Source organism: Hemicordylus capensis, chromosome 3 (genome assembly GCF_027244095.1).
Source record: "Hemicordylus capensis ecotype Gifberg chromosome 3, rHemCap1.1.pri, whole genome shotgun sequence".
Lineage (NCBI taxonomy): Eukaryota > Metazoa > Chordata > Lepidosauria > Squamata > Cordylidae > Hemicordylus > Hemicordylus capensis.
The window spans coordinates 219,688,371-219,711,703 of NC_069659.1; the positions used below are offsets into that span (position 1 = coordinate 219,688,371).

Consider the following 23,333-nt stretch of genomic DNA (forward strand, 5'->3'; position numbering starts at 1 on the left):
TCCTGATGACCTCACCCAGAGGTTTCATGTAAATGTTAAAAAGCATTGGTGACAGAATGGATCCCTGAGGGACTCCATATTAGGGATGGGCCTGGACCAGTCCGGAGACCATTAAAATAGCCTCCGGACCGGTCCGGACCTGGGCGGTCTGGTTCGGGTGGGGGGTCCCTTTAAGAGCAGTGGGAGGGTTTACTTACCCCTCCTGCCGCTTTCCCGATCTTTCGCCTGTAAATCGTAGAGTAATTGGGGCGGCAGGACACCTCCCTGCCGCCCCTTCCCCGACGTTGTTTCAAAAGACTCCCAGGAGTCTTTTGCGTGGCATGGCAATAGCAGCAGCAAGGAAGCACAGTGCTACATACAAACACTACGTCTCTGGTAATACAGCTGGACCAACATTGTTGGCTCATAGTCAACTTATTATTCACTAAAACACCTAGGAGCTTTTCACATGCATTGCTACCAGTACAAGTTTTCCCCATCCTGTACTTGGGCATTTGATTTTTCTTACCCAAATGCAGAACTTTACATTGGTCTTTGTTGAACTTCATCTTGATGGCTTTGGTCCAGTATTTGAGCCGTCCAGATGGGATTTAATCTTGATTCTGTCTAAGGCGTTAGCTATCCCCTCCAGCTTACAAATTTGATATGCAACTCTCTTATCTTCTACTCCCTACTCCAAGTAATTTATAAAAATATTGAACAGCACAACAGCCATTAAGGAGTACTCACCAAGTAGTCCAAGCAAAAACAAATCCTCTTCTTCCTGAACAGTTTTCTGCAAGTCCCTAATGATCATACAATGAGCCAAGGTCAAAAACTGAATAAAGGATGACTTCAACTGAGTAAGTGTAAATTTGGATCCAGACAAAGAAGAGGTTTTTTTTTGTTTGTTTTTTACACAAATGAATGATAATGCTTTATTATTATTTCTTGTCTACATCATCAGACAGATGTTATTGACTGGTTTGTTTTATCCAGACATCGAGTCCTTCCCAAGGACCTGTGATGGCTGAATTTTATCATCAATACTTTTGGTTATTATAGATATCGCCGCAGAATATAGGCTGTTCCCAGTAAAGTTGCTTTTTGTAATTGGCTGATAGTGATTTCTGTGACCCCTATGGTGTTGAGGTACTCTTCAAGTTGTTTTGGAATTGCACCTAGGGTGCCAGTTACCACTGGGATTATTTTGGTCTTTTTCTGCCACAGCCTTTCAATTTCAATTTGAAGATCTTTGTATTCTGTGATTTTTTCTATTTCTTTTTCTTCTATTCTGCTATCCCCTGGTATTGCTATGTCAATTATTTTCACTTGTTTTTCTTTCTTCTCGACTACAGCTATATCTGGTGTACTGTGTGGCAGATGTTTGTCTGTTTGTATTTGGATAAAATTATTTCCACAATATTTTTGCATCTTCATTTTCTACAACTTTTTCAATTTTATGGTCCCACCAATTTTTGGCTACAGGTAGCTTGTATTTTTTGCAGATGTTCAAGTGTATCATCCCTGCTACCTTGTCATGCCTTTGTTTGTAGTCAATCTGTGCAATCTTCTTACAACAGCTGATTAGGTGGTCCAATGTTTCATCTGCTTCTTTACAAAGGCGGCACTTGCTGTTTGTTGTTGACTTTTCTACTTTTGCTCTTATTGCATTTGTTCTTAGTGCCTGTTCTTGTGCAGCCGATATTAAACCCTAGGTTTCTTTCTTCAAGTTGCCATTCTTAAGCCATTGCCAGGTTCTTGGCTTGTTCTTTCTTGTAGGCCTGCTTTTTTTCATTGGTGTTGAATAGTTTCTCGTTATTGACCATTTGAAGTGCATCTTCTTCACTGTCCTTTAAATATTCTGCAATGCCTCTTTTCTCCTCTTCTGCTGTTTGATGGACTTGCAGCATTCCTCTTCCACCTGAGCTGCGAGGGAGGTATAGCCTATCGACATCACTGCGGGGGTGTAGAGCATGATTGATCGTCATGATTTTCCTGGTCTTATGATCTAGCGTCTCTAGCTCTGCCTGGGTCCAGTCTGTTATTCCTGCAGTGTATCTGATAACAGGTATAGCCCAGGTGTTTATGGCTTGTATGGTGTTCCCACCATTGAGTTTGGACTTGAGGATTTTTCTAACTCTCCTGATGTATTCACTTCCCATTTTTCTTTTAACTTCAGTGTGTGCGATGTTATCAGCCTGGAGAATGCCCAAGTATTTGTAATGTTCTTTCTCTTCTAGGTTCTTGATCTTGCTTCCATTGGGCAGTTCTATTCCTTCTGTTTTTCTTATTTTCCCTCTGTTCATTATTAATGCAGCACACTTGTCTAGTCCAAACTCCATTGCTATATCGTTACTGAATATACGGACAGTGTTTAACAGTGATTCAATTTCTGACTGGGACTTTCCATACAACTACAGATCGTCCATGTACAGCAGATGGTTGATTTGACTGGATGTTTTAGATGTTTGGTATCCGAGGCCTGTTTTGTTTAGTATTTGTGAAAGTGGAGTCATGGCGATTACAAACAACAGAGGGGATAGTGAGTCCCCTTGGAAAATACCTCTTCTAATGCTAACCTGTCCAAGTGTCTCGTCATTGATTGTTAACTGTGTATTCCACATGCTCATTGCTTTAAAAATAAATAAATATCTGAATGTTTTTGCTGACACCAGTTGTTTCTAAACATTTTAGTATCCATGTGTGAGGCAATGATTTGAAGGCTTTCTTGTAGTCAATCCATGCAACACTTAGATCTGTTTTTCTTCTCTTGTAATTTTCTAAAATCATTTTGTCAATCAGCCACTAGTCTTTTGTGCCTCTGGTGTTCGGGCAGTTTCCTTTCTGTTCAACTGGAAGCTGTTTGTTAGTTAATAAGTGTTGCATTACTTCATCTGTTGTTATTCCAGTTAATAATTTGAACATGGTTGGCAAACAGGTTATCGGTCTATAATTACTTGGAACTGCACCTTTTGCTGGTTCTTTCATGATGAGTTGCGTTTTCCCAGTTGTTAGCCATTGTTCAATATCACCTCCTTGTAAAATGTGATTGAACTGTTTTGATCATTGTTTATGAAGGCTTGTTGGGTGTTTAAGCCAAAAGCCATGCAGTTCATCATTGCCTGGAGCAGTTCAATTTTTAATTTTCTTTGCTCTTTCACTTATTAATTCTGGTGTTATTATTAGATCTTGCATTTGTTGGTTACATTTTTTGACCTCTTTCTCCCAGCCTTTTTTATTATAATCTATTGGATTGTCCCATAATTTCCCCCAGAATTGCACTGTTTCTTCTTTATTTGGTGTTTCTATGTTTCTTGCAGCTTCTCCTTCTATGCTTTGGTAGAAACGTCTCTGATTCGACTGGAATTGGAGATTCTGCCTGTGTTGTGTAGTTCTGGCTTCATATCTGCTAATCTTCTTTGACACTGCTGTTACTTGCTGCTTTATTATTTCCAGGACTTCTCTAATTTTCCTTGAATCTAGGTGGTATTTTTGGATCAGATACTGTTTGGTGTTTTCATTCTTCAGCTTCTTGTCTTTCATATCTTTCAATTTACTAGCATCTGATCTAAGCCTGGAGATTTTATTTTCTAATGTAATCTTCCATTTAAGTGATGTACTACTTTCTTTTCTTACAGGTCCACTGATCTTATATCCAAGCTCTTGTGTTGTTATTGTTGCTGCACTGTACATTAGTTGGTTTGTTTCTTGCAAATGATTGGTTGTTATTTCTGCAAGTGCAATATTGACATCTTTAAATGCCTGAGCAAGTGGTTTTTTGGCAACTGTTTTTAGAGCTGGAAGTCAAACCCTGGTGGTTGTTTGGTTCATGTGCTCAGTTATTTTTTGCTTTAGTTCTTGTTGCTTTTCTGTTAAATGGCATTCAGGTTTTTTAGGTGAAGGCAAAGGGAGGTTGCCTGGTTTTGATTTTGAAACAGTTCAGCAACAGAGGCAACCTCTATTTCCAACACCTCCTCCACCTGCGCCTGAGCAACTTCTTCAGTTGGTGGTAATTCTTCTTCCATATCTTGAGCCTGTGTTGCTCTTTGCAGTTCTTCCAGCTCAACTTCCGTGAATATTTTATTTCTTATTATGAATCTTCTCTGGTCTGCTAGCCTTTGTTCTGTTATTTCTGTATCTGGATGCTTCTCTTTCCAAATCTGGTAAATTCTTTTTAAATAACCTCTTCTAGTTGGACTAGACTTGTAATAGAAGATCATTATTTCCTTGTTGGCGTTTTTCGTAATTTTTTCCAGCTAAGCGACATTTCTTCCAGTAACCTTGCAGTCTCCAGCCCTGGTTGCTCAACTGAAGATCCTGAGTCCTGCAGCCCACTTGCCATCAGATGTCCAGGGACTCCAGCACCTGGCGCGGTCCTTGTTGACCCAGGCAATGACCAATCCGGTATAGATTTATTAAAGTTATGTCTCACCATATTGTTGATGGGAGAGGCACTCTTTGTCTGGCTCCTCTGGTGAGACCTGTCCAGTATGGTTGGACCTCTGGCATAACTCTCACCTTCCTCAGAGCACGCAAGCCCCACAACCACGCCAAGGTAGTGCCTCACTTTGGGTATTATTATTATTTTACATTTATACCCCGCTCTTCCTCCAAGGAGCCCAGAGCGATGTACTACATACTTAAGTTTCTCTTTCACAACAACCCTGTGAAGTAGGTTTGGCTGAGAGAGAAGCGACTGGCCCAGAGTCACCCATCTAGTTTCATGGCTGAATGGGGATTTAACTCAGGTCTCCGCGGTCCTAGTCCAGCACTCTAACCACTACACCATGCTGGCTCTAGAGTAGATAGTTATGGAACTGGCAAGAAAACAGATGACTTTCCATTTAATTTTAACTTGTAGGATGGAAGTTTGCTGGACTGCAAAAACAGCAATTGCATCACAATCAAACCTTACATATGTGCTAGTCAGAAGCTGCCCAGAAAATCCAATAAATTAATTAAATATAATTTCAAAGATGATAAAATTCTTTAAAAGAGAAGTACACCTAGAAAGGTCAAACCCTTTCATGAAACTTAAAATCACTGCAACAAAGTCTCAAATAAAATAAATACCACATATTAGGAAAAGCACAGACATCTGAAAAGATACTAGCACGAATAAACATAAGGACAGCCCTGCTGGATCAGGCCCAAGACCAATCTAGTCCAGCATCCTCTTTCACACATTGGCCCACCAGATGCCTCTGGGAAGCCCACAGGCAAGAGGTGAGGGCATGCCCTTTCTCTTGCTCCCCTGCAACTGATATTTAGAGGCTTCTTTCCTCTGAGGCTGGAGGTGGCCTATAGCCACCAGACTAGTAATCATTGATGGATCTATTCTCCATGAATTTGTCTAAGCCCCCTTTACAGCCATCCAAGCTAGTGGCCATCACAACATCCCATGGCATAGAATTCCATAAATTAATTATGCACTGTGTGAAAAAGCACTTCCTTTTGTTCGTCTTATATTTTCTGACCTTCAGTTTCATGGGATGAGCCCTGGTTCTAGTGTTGTGAGCGAGGGGAAAACATTTCCCTATGTCCACTCTCTCTGCTCCATGCATAATTTCATATACCTCTATCTATACTCACATAGTCACCTCTTTTCCAAACTAAAAAATCCCAGATGCTGTAGCCTTGAAGCATAAGGAAGGTGATCCAGGCCACTGATCATCTTGGTTACCTTCTTCTGAACTTTCCCCTATTCTATAGTGTCCTTAAGATACAAAGCCCAGAACTATACACAGTATTCCAAATGTGGCTGCATCATAGATTTGTATAAGGGCATAATATTAGCATTTTTATTTTCAATCCTCTTCCTCATGATCCCTAGCATGGAACTCACCTTTTTCACAGCTGCTACTCATTGAGTTGACACTTTCAACAAGCTGTTCACTATGACCTCAAGATCTCTCTCCTGGTCAGTCACTGCCAGCTCAGACCCCATCAGTGTATGTGTGGAGTTTTCTACCCCCAATATCCACCACCTTACACTGAATCACACTTGCCATTTTGTCATCCATCACCCACCCAATTTGGAGAGCTCCTCCCAATATATTTTGGATTTAACTACCCTATATAGCTTAGTGTCATCTGCAAATCTGCCATCTTCTAGATCATTTATGAATATGTTAAAGAGCACTCGTCCCAGTACAGATCCATGGGGCACCCCACTTCTTACTTCCCTCCATTGTTAAAATTGTCAATTTATTCCTACCCTCTGTTTCCTGTCCTTCAACCAGTTACCGATCCACATATGAACCTGTCCCCTTATCCCATGAGTGCTAAGTGTACTTAAAAGCCTTTGGTGGGGAACTTTATCAAAAGCTTTTGGGAAGTCCAAGGATACTATGTCATCTGGATCACCTATATCATATGCCTGTTGATACTTTCAAAGAACTCCAAAAGGTTAGTAAGGCAAGACTTATCCTTGGAGAAGCCATGCTGTTTCTTCTTCAGCAAGGCCTGTTCTTCTATATGTTTAACAATTTTGCCCTTAAGTATGCTTTCCATCAGTTTACCCAGCACAGAAGTTAAGCTAACCAGCGTAACTATTTTTAACTACTGTAACAATTTCACATTTGAGTTCCTTCAAAACTCTTGGGTGGCTGCCATCTGGCCCTGGCAATTTTTTTAGTTTTTCATGACAGTTTAGAACACCCTCTCGACACCTCAAACTGGTCCAGTTCTTCAGCCTCCAAGCCTGAGAAGCTCATTTCTATATGGTCAGTATCCTCTGCCGTGAAGATAGATGCTGTTGTGGATTACCACACCTTTGTTTCAGAGCAAGTCCACATGAGAGAAAGAAAAATGCTGAATCATCCCCTCTTTGAGGCTTCTTCCAAAACTTTCCTGTAATGTTGGTAGGACCTAAGGCTGCCGCCATGACCCAATTATCAACAGAGTTTGACCCCACTTCTGGGCTTGGGTAGAATCCCAGGGAAACTTTCTTTCCTCTGCTATTGGACAAGTACAAAAACATTCCACATAGAAGCTTACACGTGACAAGAAAACTGGTAGAATTGCTGAACATATGAGGGATGTTGCACCAGAGAGACTCCCTTCCCCTTCTCTCCTTTCCTGAGTTAAAAATCCACTCAAAGAGGCTTGTAGAATGCAGGGGGGGGAGCTTTATTCAAAATACTATAGACAGCTTCCGTCTGAGGCTCTCTCAGCTTTTAGTTACAGGTAAACAAAAGCAACACTCAGTGGTTACAAGAATACTTCAAAAAGCACCCCAGAAGATATTGGGGCAGCACGCTTCAAAAATCGTGGTTACCCAGTTGCAAAGAACATGGGTGTAATAAAATACAAAAACACCTTTAAAAATTTACAGCAACAGAAGAAGAATCAGTCAAGGCTCTAACCAAACTATGCCAGCAAATCTGGAGAACGACACAGTGGCCAACAGATTGGAAGAGGTCAGTCTACATACCCATAACAAAGAAAGGAGACTTAACGGATTGTGCAAACCATTGCACAATATCCTTAATCTCACGTGCTAGCAAAATAATGCTCAGGATCATCCAATGCAGATTAGAGCCCTACGTGGAAAGAGAAATGCCAGATGTTTAAGCTGGTTTCAGAAAAGACTGAGAAACAAGAGACATCATTGCTGATGCACACTGGATAATTGAGAAAGCCAAAGAATACCAGAAAGAAGTCAATATGTGCTTTATTGGCCACAGAAAAGCCTTTGATTGCATCGACCATCTCAAATCATGGAATGTCCTTCGGGAAATGGGCATCCCATAACATCTCATTGTTCTCATGAGAAACCTATACACAGGACAGGAAGCCACAGTCCAGGCGGAACATGGTGAAACAGACTGGTTCCAGATCAGCAAAGGAGTAAAACAAGGCTATATACTTTCTCCTTATTTATTCAATTTATATGCTGAACATACACTGAGAGAAGCCATATACTCATTGGAAGAAGATGAGCGTGGCTTTAAAGTTGGAGGAAGGAACATCAATAACTTGTGCTACACTGATGACACCACTCTGATAGCTGAGAATGCAGATGATCTGCAAGCTCTAGTAATGAAAGTCAAGGAGCACAGTGAAAAAATGGGACTACGACTAAATGTAAAGAAGATTAAGCTAATGACAACAGGTACAGCAACCAGCCTCAGAACTGATAATGAAGACATTGAAGTGGTAGATAGCTTCTGCCTTTTAGGACAGACAGACCATCAACAGTAAAGGATCCAGCAGTCAAAGAAATATGTCACAGACTAGCACTTGGTAGGGTTGCAATGAAGGCCTTGGAAAGGATATTTAGATGCCGTGACTTGTCTATACCCACAAAGATTAGAATTGTTCGGACAATGGTATATCCCGTGACACTCTATGGATGTGAAAGCTGGATTTTGAAGAAGCAAGACAGAAAAAGTATTGACACTTTTGAACTTTGGTGCTGGAGAAGACTTTTGAGGATACCATGAACAGCCAGGAAAAACAAACAAATGGATCATAGAACAGATCAATCCAGAATATTCACTCGAGGCACAAATGACCAGGCTCAAACTATCATACTTTGGACACATTATGCAAAACCCCAGCTCCCTTGAGAAGTCCATAATGCTGGGAAAAGTTGAAGGAAAGAGAAGAAGAGTACGACCAGCAGCAAGATGATGGACTTGATTATGACAGCAAGGAATGCACCACTGAGAGACCTTAAAGGCCAAGCTGAAGAAAGATCATCCTGGAGAGAATCTATCTACGTGGTAGCTAAGAGTTGACACCGACTTGATGGCACTTAATCAATCAAATCAGAACAGTATCAGGGATTCACAAAGCACACAAAAGCAAAACAAGTTTCTCATGCAAAATCTAACAAACTGTTCCCTAGACTAAATCCCATTTTCCTTGAAAACTCACCCACCATCTGATGAGAATCAAGCCTCCTGCAATCCTATCTCTCAAGGATCTGCAGTTCCTTCCACAGCCATCCTCCATGGAATACGTCCTGCTTTCACCCCCAGCCTGCTCCCTTCTAACAAAGGAACCCTTCTCTTCCCCCTCATAGCTCTCTAGGTCAACACCCACTTGGTGTGTTGATCGGCCGATTCGTGGAGTTCACCAGCCTGTCAGTCAGGACAGAGTTCACTTCCTGTTACTCTTTGGGAGAGAGAAGGGGCTGCTCCATGACTTATCACTACAGATGCAAATAACTCATTCAGCTTCTCAGTAATCTCCTTATCCTCCTTAATAATCCCTTTCACACCCTGATCATCTAAGGGTCCGACCGCCTCCCTAGCAGGTTTTATGTTTCTGATATATTTAAAGAAGTTTTTGCTATTCCCCTTAACACTTCTAGTTACATGCTCCTCAAACTCTCTCTTTGCATCCCTTATTGTCTCCTTGCATTTTTTTTTTTTTGCCAGAGTTTATGTTCCTTTCTGTTCTCTTCATTTAGGCAGCACTTCCATTTTCTGAACGAAGTCTTCTTCCCTTTTATAGATTTCCTGACTCTACTTGTTAGACATACTGGCTTCGTCCTGAACTTGGTGGTGTCTTTCCTCCTTTTGAGTATACATTCTAACTGAGTTACTATTATTGTGGGTTTAAATAACTTCCATGCTTTCTGGAGTGATCTGACCCTCCTGATTTTCCCTTTCAGTTTCCTTTTTACCAGTCCTCTTATCACTGAGACATTTCCTCTTCTGAAGCCCAACATATCTGTGTTGGACTTCCTTGGCAATGCAACACTCTCATATAAGCTGAACTGGATCACACTATGGTCACTGTTTCCCAGTGGTTCTACAACTCTGACATCTCACAGAAGAACTCGGGATTAAGTCCAAGATCACCTTCTCTTTGGATTTCCCTCCTCTATACGGTGAGCAGGAATCACTCTTCCTTATTTGGAGTTCTGTTACCAGATTTGGTTGGATATATTATTTATTTATTTATTTACACAGTCAGACAGGTGTTATTGACTGGTTTGTTTTATCCAGACATCGAGTCCTTCCCAAGGACCTGGGATGGCTGAATTTTATTATCAATGTTGTTGCTTTCATCAATAGAATACACCGGCAGAGCTAACACTAAATCCTCCCAAAGCTTCTTAGAATCCTATTGGATCCAACAACTTTTTCAGGCGGACCATTCTAATAGGCCCCTCACCCCTACAGAGGTGGGATCTGCTTGTTAGTCCAACCTTAACCAGATGATGGTCTGTCCATGACAATGGGGAAATCACAGCAGTACCCACTCATGGAACACCATCCTGATCGGAGCAAAAATACGGATCGAGAGTGTGACCACCAACGTGCACCGGTCCCAAGATCACTTGGGATAGGCCCATAGTTGTCATGGCCACTATGAACTCCTGAGCCAGTTCTGACAAGTTGGTTCCAAAGTGAACATTAAAGTCCCCCAGCACTACAAATCCAGGAGACTTCAACACCAACCCTGCAACCAATTTTGTGAGCTCAGTTAGGGACTCTCTTTGGCAACAGCATGATTGGTACACCAACAGAAGTTCCGATCTATGCCTAATCCCCAAACTTAAGAACACACATTTGATATGGTCAGTTACTTCGACAGGGATCCTGCTAAGGGAGTTGTTATTTTAATAGACCAGACCTTTTAGTGTCTTTTATACAAGAAGCCAGAGAAATACAGGCCTGGATATTTCTTCCTGGCAACAGGGAGTAGGGGCTTTGGAATATGCTCCATGTTAAAATCAGAGCATCTCCTTCTCTGTTTGATTTTCGGAAGACCCTCAACACAGCTGTTTTCTCAGGCTTTTAACTTAAATTAATTTTTAACTGTTTGTTTTAACTTTTTATTCTGCAAAATTGTTTTAATTATTTTACTCTGTTTTATATATGTTGTATTTTAAATTGTGCACACTGCCTAGAGACGCACGTATCAGGCAGTATACAGATATGATAAATAAATTTAAAAATACAGAATATATGGGACTAGGGAGGGGGCCTTCATATACATCAGCCCCGCTAGTGATAACACTAAGCAGACTTATCTCCTACTATGCAGATGGCATTACAGATGAGAGAAAATGAATTCTTGGAGCTTATGAAGCTTAGCAGCAACTCATAACAACCAGCTGTACCAATAAGCAAGTAAACAACTTGCGTTTTTCTCTTGGTTAATAGAGTAACTTCACTGTTGATGCAAGAACATCAACAACACACCAGCAAACTGTGTCTCAAGATCCTGATCTTCAGTTCAAACTACAGTACAAATATTTTGCTAGAATTTATACTTATTTCTGCACAGAAATCTTACTGGTATTAACTAGAATTTGCTATGCAGCCAATCAACAAAGCTTTATAGTGATAGTTGCTTGAAGATATCAAATGAATATGCTCAGAAAACATACTGTCTTCTTCTAATTCCCACCTTCCCAGGAGTACTGAAAAACCTGTGTGCACTGAGAGGCAACCTTCCCTGGGACTGGAATTGATTCCTCTCTCTCCGTCCTGATTGGCTGACTCGGCTGTCCATCAATCAAAGGAGGAAGCCCAGCAGCCAGCTCCCCCTCCTCCCTGCAGTCAGACCACAGAGAGGAAGCCAGGAACCTTACATCTGAGTTCAGGCAGATAAGCGCTTGAGAGAGGAGAGTTGAACCAGGGAACTCTGTTCTGTGTCATGTCTGAATTTGGCCTGAGGGTTGAAGTCTGTCTGGAAGCCTTGATCTGCGCTTGATCAGCCGTGCACAAGCCACTGAAGGGAGTGCTGCCACTGCAGAAAGCTGCCTGGAGTGGCAGTAATGCCAATAAGGACCTGCAAATTTACTTTTAAAGCTGCCTGCCACCCACTGGCCTTCAAACCGCCAGACTGATTCATGGGTTGGGCTGAACCACAGTCCAACTAAATTCGGACATGACCACGAACCTCAGTCTGTGCACACCCCCAGCAATGTTCTCTCTAATTTTTTTCATCTCTGTGAGGAATGAGTTTTGTTCTGGGCAGCAGTATCAAGGCATTGTGTGTGCACATGCATTCAGAATGGGGACTTCCTGATTCCACCTGAGCAGGATCTAAAATTAACTGAACAGACATCAGGAAATGTGTGAGCGTGTACACATGCGCATGACTTAGAGGGAACAGTGACCCCTAGTTTCCAGACTACATACAAAGACAGTTCTCTATAGAGCTCACTGAAACAGTCTAGCATGGAGGTTACCAGTTGATGCACCACTATTCTGAGGTCATTCTCTTCAAGGAAAACAGAACGGATGTAACAGCTGAAGCTGATGAAAAGCACTCCTGACCATAGCCTCAAACTGATACTCCCAAACTGAATACCTGTTCGTTCTGGGGGAGTGTAATCCGATCTAGAACAGGAGATTCTATCCCGTCCTCCAATATACTGCTTCTTGAGTCTCATTTAAATTGTTGATCTCCACATAAACCAATTCACTTGAGAAATTAAATCCATGCACTTGTAAGTTGTAGCTACCAAAACTTCTCAGTTGCTATTAAAGCAATAGACAAAAAAAGTTATCCTTCCCTTTTAACCAACCAATCTGTTAATATCTCAAAGGCAAACACAAACACTAAAAGAGCAGGTACTTGACTGTATGGCATACAGATATGGCTTACTTGACTTTAAACAACTACATTAATGGTTTTGTCAACCTACAGATAAATAACTATGGCAACATGTCTTCAAAAGAGTGCCTTTCACTTAATGATGGCCAGTCATGCATATATTTTGAAAAATGTGCTTGCTTCAATTAAGTCTAAGAAGGAAAAGCTGTCACAGAGGCTGCCAGTTCCATGAACAAAACTTCACTCCCTGTCAGTGGCTAATTAAAGTCCAGGAAGTTTCGCTATGCTTTCAATCAACCTGTGTGATAAAGTGTAGGAAAGGGGTTAACAGCAAGACTCACAATATTAGAACTCAGAGCTAAGCTGTTAATTATACATTTAAAACAAACATGGATTGGTTATTCTTTGTTTTGGTAACATGGCACATCTCGCGGTACATGGCACATCTTGTGAGAATTCTTATGATGACAATGGTGAGGAGAGAGAAGGCATGGAAGAGGCCTGTGCGGTGGACAGAGGGGCAGCTGCTGCCGAGGAGGAACAGGAGGGCAGCGGCGGCAGGGCTGATGTGGAGGCAGTGCTGTGGCAATGCATCTTCGTTCAAAACACATCTTTGTTGAAATAAGCGGAGCGAAGGTGGGCGGTCACTGAGCGAGTGAGTGAAGGGGAAGCGGGTGGCTGACAGGGGTGGCTGACAGTGAGCAATAAAGCAGGGGCTGCAGTGGGAGGCAAGGAGAACAATAAAGTCCTAGCAGGCAGATGCTATGCACGGGATAAGCTAAGTTCTCTTTAGATTAAGCAGAGGCAGAGCAACTGGCCCTATTCAGCTCCAGCATTGCATTCCTCCAGTGGCTGCTGCTGGTGTCGACCTTGTGTTTCTTTTTAGACTGTGAGCCCTTTGTGGATAAGCAACCATTTCCTTATTTTTCTATATAAAAGTACATTACAAGCTTTTGGGAGAAAAGTGGTATATAAATAGTTCTAGTCATTTTTTATTTTTTAAATTGTATTATTTTGATAAAACAAAGCAGGAAAAAAAAACTCCCATCGACTTCCCATGCATAAAATGTGTTACCTAGGAAATAAAGCAAAACCATCCCAGTTTTCATTAAACCAAAGCACAACTATGTTTACTTTTGAAATTAAAGCACACAACTATAGTACAGCCTACAACTGCCTCATGCTTAAATATATTTCTCTTTCTCTACAAAGCATAATGCCTGAAATCCGGGACAGTTTTACATCTCCGCAACATTCCACTGCAGGGCTGCTGTGCCCTTCAAACACAGTGTCAGGGCTGTGCAATAGGTGTGGTTGTGTAAGCAGCAGTTCCGCAGGTTTCCCCATTCAGGACACCGGGGAAATTTGCAGAACTGTTTGTACAGTAACCTATTTTGTGAAGCCCCTACACTGCCTTTGAAGGGTGCAGCAGCCCCACAGGATATTATATAGACAACTAACTCTGTGCTGGACATGATTATTTCTGCTTTTCATGATCACAGTTCAGAAGTATCCCCTACAACTGTATACTCAATTATGTGCATACTACTCTTTCTAGTCCAAATAAATTCTGTTTATGTTGCAATGCCCAAGCACCTGATACAAAGAACTGTAGGAATAGACTTCTTGTAAATATCACTGTTCCACCTGACAAGGCCACAGCAGGCAAGAAAAAGGTCAGGGAGTACAGAGTACATGCATCCAGTTCATGCTGGCCAACACATCACACAGGTAACATAAGGTCAAGAAGAGGCAGCATTACAAGCCTCCAGGTACACTACATTGCTTAATCTTAAGGCCAAAGATAGTTAGGCCTATAGGGGTCAAGACGAAGGTACTTTAGCAATGGTCTTAGCCTGGAATCATAACGAGAGGTGCTTCCACTATAGAATTCGTAGACCATCTCTTTATCAATATGATGTGGAGACCTAGTGTAGTTCAAACAGGCAGAAAGCTAGTTTTTGATTGCTGAGGTTGTAGAATATTCACACTTACTTGGGAGTTCGCTCCATGCCCAAGAACCTGCCCCCAGCACCACAGATGGTGTGGCAGAACTTGCCCCTCATTGCACAGAACCTTGACGTGCCAAATAGACTTCCCTATTATATCCAACAGCATACTCATGGACCCACTTATCCAGAAGTGTGCCATCACTGATCCTTCTCCTCTCTTCCTCTTCTCTGGGGGCATGCTAGTGACACACCCACAGACTACCTGCTTTTCCTCCTGCTCTTGCTATTTTAAAGAAGAGAGGAAAGGAGGGGAAGTGGAAGAGAGGAAATATGTGCTAAAATGCCCACTGATAATATGTATTAGTAATACATATTTATGAAAATACATTTTTCTTCAGTGCCAATTCAGCTATTGCACAAAGAAAGCTTGTTGGAAGATTAGTGCATTTCAGGTAACACATTTATTCAGGGTTTCGGCAAGTAGAATAATTGACTCCTCCTGTAGAATATATTAGCAGGGGAAGTGGCGCAGTGGGGAAATGCTTGACTAACAAGCAGAAGGTTGCCAGTTCGAATCCCTGCTGGTAGGTTTCCCAGACTATGGGAAACACCTATATTGAGCAGCAGCAATATAGGAAGATGCTGAAAGGCATCATCTCATACTACATGGGAGAAGCAATGGTAAACCCCTCCTGTATCTACCAAAGAAAACCACAGGGCTCTGTGGGCGCCAGGAATCAAAATTGACTTGACGGCACGCTTTATTTTATGCAACCTTGGTTCTTGTTGAACTACAACTTCCTCTTGTTGAACTAGGGGATGATGGAAGTTGTAGTTCAACAAGAGTTGAAGAGCCAAGGTTGTGTACCCTTGGTATAAAGCAGGCCTGCACAATTAGGAAGATCCTTGAGCAGCAGCAGCTGCAGCAACAACAGGAATACTCTGCAGGAGTAAGTTGTGAGGCTTTCTCCTAAATAAGCATGCCTAGGATTGCAACCTGAAAAACAGCAATATATAAATATTTTAAATAAATAAATTAGGAAGAGCAGAGGACTTATTTGTTTGGGGCTGAAATGTACTCTAGGTGGCCTATTGACCGAGCAGGGACAGAGCCTATTATCTGGCTATTAAAGTAAAGTTGTGGCATCAAGTCAGTGTCAACTCCTGGCAACCACAGAGCCCTGTGATTGTCTTTGGTAGAATACAAGAGGGGTTTACCATTGCCATCACCCGTGCAGTATGAGGGGATGCCTTTCAGCATCTTCCTATATTGCTGCTGCTCGATATAGGTGTTTCCCATTGTCTGGGAAATATACCAGCAGGGATTCGAACCAGCAACCTCTTGCTCCCTAGGCAAGTTACTTCCCAGCTGCGCTATAAGGTGGCTTTTTCTTATCTTTAGTTAAAATTGTGGGTCCCTTGATGAGAGGAAAAGATCCACAAGTAATTAATAATTGCTCCTATTAATATTTTAATAATTTTAATGTACGAATGCACTGAAAATTGACCTTGGACCCAGAATACCATGCCATGGTTGGTTCTGGCCCACCAGAGCATTTATTTATTTATTTATTTATTTATTTATTTATTTGACACATTTGTATACTGCTCAAGGTACAACAATTTGAGTTGTGCACCCCTGGTATAAAAGGATATAATATTCATAGTCACCAACCAAAATGGCATGGAATCCAATCGGATATCATCAACAAAATTCAAAAAGTCAGTGGTGTCTTTCACATAGAATTCTGTCTATAGCACAAATTATTTCAAAAATGAACCTACATATATAGATACCAATAAGATAAGTTGTTCTTTGCTTGAGATTATGAAAAGATTGCTTTTCTTCACTTGCTAAATTATGCCACATATGGATTTCACTATTCTCTCAACTTCCTTAATAAATGAATCCCGAAACATCTTGATTCTAAGATAGTTGGAAATATCTCTGAATTTGTGCACAACAGACACATCTTGAAAAAAAATCAGATTTTCCTAAACCATTTCTGTAACTACTAGGGATGTTCAAAACATTTAGACTTCAAAATTTTTGGACTTGAAATGGGCTGTTTTGAGCTCAAAACAGAATAGCCTTTAAATAAAGGGCCTGTCTTGAGCACGAAACAAAACAACCCTGTTTTGATCAAAATGTTTTTACATTCTGACCGCCATTTTGGAGGCCTGTTTTTCCCTTGCTGATTGGTTTTCTAGCACTGGCTTCTGATTGGCTTGCAATCTCCTTGTTTCTTGGTTGGCTTCTTATCATACAGCTCAAGTGTTGTCATGGCAACTGTGCCCCCATTGGCTTGGGTGGGGGGGGGGAGGGAATAGGGGAACATAAAAAGAGAGAATTGCAAAATGTATTCAAAAGGGACTTGGAGACAAAGAGCCCTTATACTGTGCCTCTCTTGAAGAGGATACATTAGGAGAGGAGGAAGGAAGGCAGATTTGATTTTGTGTTTTTTCCCTCAGCACTAATATGCTGTGCTACTGCTGCTATAACTATGTGGTTTTGTGGGATCTCAGACTGACAAAGGCAGAGCTGGGTACCTGCCTTCCTTGAGTTGTGGTTTGTTTTGTTTGTGAGATAGTGTTGTGGTGAGAAATGGACAGTGGCAGCTCTGTGTGTGCAATATTTCTTGGCGATTGCTAGAAACTCCATGCCTGGCCTTGAGACTAACTTGTACTTCACTCACTGTTCTGCAATCTGCATTGCAAGTTGCAAGTCAAAATTTAGCTGAAATTGCGGTTGAGCTTATGGCTATGCTTGCTGGTAAGGGTGATGCTGTAGCAGCTGTTGCATTGCTAGAAAATAAGGAGTCATAATTATATGTGAGAGAGCAACATGTGCCAATGATGTTACTGCAGTACAGGCACTGTGGCTGGCAGGGGATTCTGGGTCAGTGAGTCTTTTTTGGCCATTTCTGGACTGTGTTTGAAATATGTGTTCTGTGTTGGGAGAGACAGATTCTCTTTTAGTGTGTGCTTCTGCAGTGTTTTTCCAAGGCAAGGCTGCAAAATGCACTGCGGTTTGTGTGCATTCAAAGTGCAGTTTGTTCCAGCCATAAGGAACAATGCGGAAACGCAAAACTCCCCATTATTTCCCATGGGTAGCTCCTACAGGGGCTTGAGGGAAAGGTTAACCATTTGTTAAAAATTGCCCATGCCCGTTTCTTTTGTTAGTTGGGTGGTAGGTAGCACCCATCATGCCCTACCACACAACACGCTTTCGTGTCCCTAGGAGGAGCTACCCATGAGGAACAATGGGGTATTTCAAATTTTCCCATTGTTCCCTATGGCTGAAAAACTTGCAACATTTCAAATTTTGTTCAGTCAAAACAGCCAGTTGACCACTATTTTGATGAAATGTTTTGGCCATTTGCTTTTTGTTTTGAGCTTGAAACAAAGTGCAAAATCAGTTCCGTGCACATCCCTAGTAACTACCATAATTTGGAAACTGCTATGTCAAGGTACTAAAACGAACAATAAATCTTTCTGCAATACATACAATTCCAAATCCAGGAACATTATCACTGGGAATATCTTTCATGATCTTATGCACACATGGTAAGAGGTACATTAACAAAGCAAGGCAAAAATGAAAAAGGAACTTTTACTTTTGAGGAAAAAGGGTTTGTTTGTCTTGTATTTTAATTATGCATTGTTTTAATTATATTGTAAACCACTTTGAGATTATTTTAATGAAAAGTGGTACATAAACTGAATAAATAAACACAACCCTGAACAGCCTAAATCACTATATAAGCACATTAATCATAAATCACAAACAAATCTCTGTTGCTGCTCCCAGACTCTGGAATGCTCTCTAGGGATGTGCCCGAAGTTGCTTCGGCACCAATAGTTCTTTAAGGGTGGAGGAGGGTGCACTCACCCCTCCTACCGCATTTCCCCTGCCAGCACTCCATTGTTTTCAAGCCCCTGCATGCACGGCAGACGGGGGGCACACACATGATCGCTACTTCCGGCTGATGAGGACAACGGGGCGACAAGGAGGAATGCTGCTGCCCGGAGGGGCTTGAAAAGAATGGAGCGCCGGCAGGGGAAATGTGGCGGGAGGGGTGAGTGCACCTTCCCCCATCTTTAAAGAACTACCCCTGCTGGTGCCAAAGCACCAAAACGCCCCCAGAGCCAAAATGTTTCGGAGACCTTTATAATGGCCTCCAAAACATTTCAGGCTCAAGCCTAATGCTCTCTCGATGGCTATTCACTCCTCTGTCTCCATCAAGGTTTTTAGAAAGCATGTGAAATCATAACTTTTTACCCAGGCTTTTATATGATTGTCTCTACTGCTGCTGCTTTGTATTTTGTATGGTTATCTTGAGCTTGTATTTTAAATATTTTTAATCAGATCTATGTTTTTATATTTTAGCTTAATATTTTAATTGTGTAATTTTTATAGTCTTGTTTTAATTTTTGTGTGAACCACCTTGGGATTGTTTTAATGAAAGGCGGTATATAAATTTAATAATAAATAAAATAAGCATATTGTCTCCTTAAAGGTAAGGTAAAGTGTGCCGTCAAGTCGATTTCGACTCCTGGCGGCCACAGAGCCCCAGATACGTAGCCAGATGGTGGCATGGAGTGCACCTGCCTCCCCACAACATTTTTCTTCCTCTCCAGCAACCACCAAGAGCTCAGCTGAGGAGGGAGGAGAATAGCTCTCCACCTGCTGTGCCAGTGCTCCAGCCGCTCCTCCCATTCCCCCCGAGTGAGCAAGCAGCTGCTAGGCTGTGCTTTCGTCCTCTCACGCTCGCTCAAAGAGCCAGTGCAAGCGAGGCCGGTTCAAGGCACTGAGCGATGGCAGGAGAGAAACTCTGCAGCTGCGGCACAGAGCTGCAGAACATGTAGAAGGAGGGACTAGTTCTCCCCTTCAGCTGGGCAATCAATATCTTGCTGGAAGGAAATTCCAACATAACTTTGTGGGAGACAGTGGGAGGAAAGAAGAAAAAGTCTTGGAAAAGAGAGTTCAGAAAACAAAGAGAAGCGAGGGGACAGAGAAATGAGCCTTGGACAGGGAAGTTCCAGCAGATGAGGAAGAGGGGGCAACCGTGGTCGAGAGTTTAGAGTAGAAGAGAATGGTAATAACGCCCACCGGCTTATTAAAAGTGTTGTGCAGTCATGTTTGCAGTCTTGCTCCTTTTATTTTCAAAAGTGAACCATGAACTGGTTCTGTAGTATGATGGGGACACAGAACTGAGGCTGTCCTTGCAAGGATAACCTCGGTGTATGTGTAATCTGTGTTTTAACTTTTTGCTGTCATTTATTTTAATTGATGTTTTAATTTTTGTTGTTATTTATTTGTTTTAACTAATATTTTAACTTTTGTTATTTTTTGTTGTAAATTGGCCAGACGCAAGTTTTGGGCAGTATAAAAATGTTCAATAAATAATAATAATAATAATAATAATAATAATTAATAATAATATCAAGCAAGTATCTGTCTTGGTACATACAATGACCTGTTTTCTTGACTTGATTGATATTATTTTATGCATGGGGGGGGTTTACAGGTGAGGCAGGTAGTATGAGTAGGTGTGTATCAGTGTGTGCCTATGTATGTTCTCCCCCCCTCCCACATGATGGCTTCTAGCAGCTGGCTGCTGCTAGCAAAGCGAGAGGCTAGGGGGTTGGGATGTGTGTCTCTTGTCTAGGACTCTGCGAGAGAGAGACTGTTTGTACAGAATGTACATAGGCATGGCTGATGCTCTTGCAAAGGGGATAGGAGGGCAGCCTTGGCTCTTCAGCTGTTGCCAACTAGCCTGACCCCCCTACACTCTTGTGATTTCACCCCAAAATTTTTAGGCTGGCTATGGGCCTGCAGAGCCCTGTGGTTTTCTTTTGGTAGAACACAGGAGGGGTTTAGCATTGCCTCCTCCCACACAGTAAGAGATGATGCTTTTCAGCATTCCTCTATCGCTGCTGCCCAGGTGTTCCCCATAGTCTGGGAAACACACCAGCGGGTATTCAAACTGCCAACTTTCTGCTTGTTAGTCAAGCATTTCCCTCTGTGCCACTTCAGGTGACTACTAAGGGCCAATATCATGAGATAGTAACAAATTCATTCCTTGAGCTAGGACCACAGGTAACTCTTGAAAATAAAGGACAACAGATAGGCCTGACCCAGGCTGAGCTACAATGAACAATATAGGAGGTGCACGACCATTATTCCGACACTGAAAAGGAAACTGCGGCCTAAGTCTACTGTATCGATTTTGCTGCAAGGGTTTGTTCTAACAAAGCGGGATGGGAAGCCCGAGAAACTCAAAAAAATTACCGAAGCGCGACTCCCCCGTTCTTCCCCGCCATGCCGCGACTTACCTGTCCCGAAAACATGAGACCGCCATCCCTGCCCGCGCGCTTGATAACAAAAAAGGAGGAGGAGGAACCACAAGGCGAGCACCCAATGAGGAAGCACTCGAACCCTCCCAACCGTCTTCTCTTGGCTGCGCATGCGTATTTCTAAAAGAGCCGCCCGAGGAGAAAACATAGTAAGGAAATTCGTCGCGTTCCTCACAGCTGAGCCAGGGAGGGAGGGAGCTGTCCGGTGCTGCGCCTGCCCAATGGAAGGGGGCGTGCCTGTGCAGGCTTGGCCTCGCCTGCCGCCTCTTCTCTCATCTCCTCCCTCCCCGCGGGGGCCATATAAAGGCAGCGACAGGGGCCCGCCCGCCTGCCCCTGTTGTTGTGCCATTGGGCCGCGCGGGCACCGGCCTCCCTCCCCCTCCTCCCTCCCCCCTCGTCCCTTTTTGTTCCCCGCCCTGCCGCGTCGACGCCCTTCAGCTCTCCCTTGGACGAGCCGTGCGCGCGCCAGGCAAGCAAGCCTCTCCCTGTCCCGTTACAGCCGCGGCAAACCTCCTCCGCTGCCACCATGTACCGTTGCTTGGGGGAGCTTCTGGCGCCCGCCCGCGCCGTCGGGGCCGGCTCGTCGGCGCTCTCCGGCGGGGAGCCCTGCGCGGCGGCCCTGCTGGCGGGGAGCGGTCCCGCCGGGGGGAAGAGCGGCGATAGCTGCAGTCGGCGGCGTTACAGCCAAGCCGTGGAGCGGGAGGACGACCCGAACTTCTTCAAGATGGTGGAGGGCTTCTTCGACCGCGGCGCCGGCATCGTGGAGGACAAGCTGGTGGAAGGGCTGCGCACCCGCGAGAGCCCCGAGGAGAAGCGGCACCGCGTCCGCGGGATCCTGCGCATCATCAAGCCCTGCAACCACGTGCTCAGCGTCTCCTTCCCCATCAAGCGCGACAACGGCGAGTGGGAAGTGATCGAGGGCTACCGGGCGCAGCACAGCCAGCACCGCACCCCCTGCAAGGGAGGTGAGAGAGGCGCCGCGCCCAGCAGCAGCGCGACCTCCGGGCCTCCCCCTCTGCGCGCAGGGCCCCCACCCACTCAGCCGGTGGATTCCTTTATCCTCCGCCCACTCGGGCTGCCTTGGCGCCTGCCGCCTCTCAAGCGCCTGTGCTTGACCCCCAGCAGAGCCCACCAAGAGTCCTGGGCTACCTGGGAGGCTAACACACGTTTAGTCCACGAAAGTTTAAGCCCCAGTAAATGTGCATTTGGCCTCTAAGGTGCCGTAGGACTCGTTGGGTTTACGACAACGGACTAAGGGCTGCTGTCTCTCTCTAGAATTGCCCTACCACGAACTTCAGTAATAAGTAGCCTTCGTTTCTCTGCTGTCTGCTCTGCCAGTGCAGCAAGGAGGAAACTACTCTTATTCACTGCTGTTCTCGGAGAACGTAGATCCCAATTAACCCTCAGTCATTTCCCTCTTCTCCTTAACGGAAGAATGCTAGCCTCCCCCTAGTAGGGCTTCTGTGTCTTTAACAGCTGCAGAAAATAAGGTCTGTAAACTTGTGCCTGCTTACTTGGGATTGAGCCACGTGGAACTCAGTGGAGCAGGAGTAAATATGCATAAGATCATGCTGTATGCATCATTTCCCACTTGCATGACCATCACTGAATTTCTTTTGGCACTTGATTACTCTTGGCTCGGTCTATGAGTTGTCCACATTGGTGGTGTAATGGGGAGCTGCTCTTGTTTGAGTTCCCATTCTCTTACCCCATGCCCTGTGTGGTGGGGGCTCCCCTTATTTTTAGCTTGTCAGCATCCATGGGAAATGGTTTAGTCTGACAGAGACTGACTACAGACCACTTGGTAAACTTAATGCCTCTCTGTTTTGGTCCAACACTATGAGTTACACCACACTGGCTTTGTCACATTTTGAAAGTTCTGTCACTTGATATTATTGTTATTATTATTACATTTATATCCTGTTCTTCCTCCAAGGAGCCCAGAGTGGTGTACTACATACTTAAGCTTCTCATCACAACAGCCCTGTGAGGGTAGGTTAGACTGAGAGAGAAGTGACTGGCCCAGAGTCACCCAGCAAGTCTCATGGCTGAATGGGGATTTGAACTCGGGTCTCCCCGGTCCTAGTCCAGCACTCTAACCACTACACCACGCTGGCTCCACGCTGGATATGCCATGCCTTTCACACATGTCATCAGCTGCTGAAATGTGCATGTGTGAACTAGCCTTCAGCTGGTGGAGTTTTTCCTGACAGAGCTGAAATGGGGAAAAGCTTCACCCTGCTCATCTTCTGCCTACTGATCAGCTGTTAAAGACATAGAGCTCTGCCAGAAAAAAGTTTGTTAACTCTGTGTTCAAGTGATTCTTATATAGAGAGCTATCATCCCATGCCCTACAAGAACTACACAAGACAGGTAAGTCACTCCACATGCACACCAGTGTCACAGTTGCACATACTGTAGTCCTAACCCAGTTGCTTCCCCTCTTTCAGTGTGCATTTACCTCCAGCTTTTAAAGTCTGTGGTGGATAAGCACTATAGCCTTTTAACTCA

At 43.5% G+C, this 23,333-nt stretch overlaps 2 protein-coding genes across 2 annotated transcripts in view; one reads left to right on the top strand and one right to left on the bottom strand.

Annotated features, from left to right (window-relative positions):
* SHLD2 (shieldin complex subunit 2) overlaps nt 1–20,967 on the bottom strand; it is a 61,316-nt gene extending 40,349 nt beyond the window's left edge. Inside the window, exon 1 of the mRNA XM_053305253.1 lies at nt 20,802–20,967. The gene's annotated coding sequence lies outside the window, so the exon portion shown is untranslated. The remainder of the gene's footprint in view (nt 1–20,801) is intronic.
* Nucleotides 20,968–21,117: 150 nt separating this feature from the next.
* The window catches only part of GLUD1 (glutamate dehydrogenase 1), a 43,215-nt gene continuing 40,999 nt past the window's right edge, over nt 21,118–23,333 (top strand). The window contains exon 1 of the mRNA XM_053305254.1: nt 21,118–21,787. Coding sequence (XP_053161229.1) covers nt 21,349–21,787 — 439 coding nt within the window. The 5' untranslated portion in view covers nt 21,118–21,348. The remainder of the gene's footprint in view (nt 21,788–23,333) is intronic.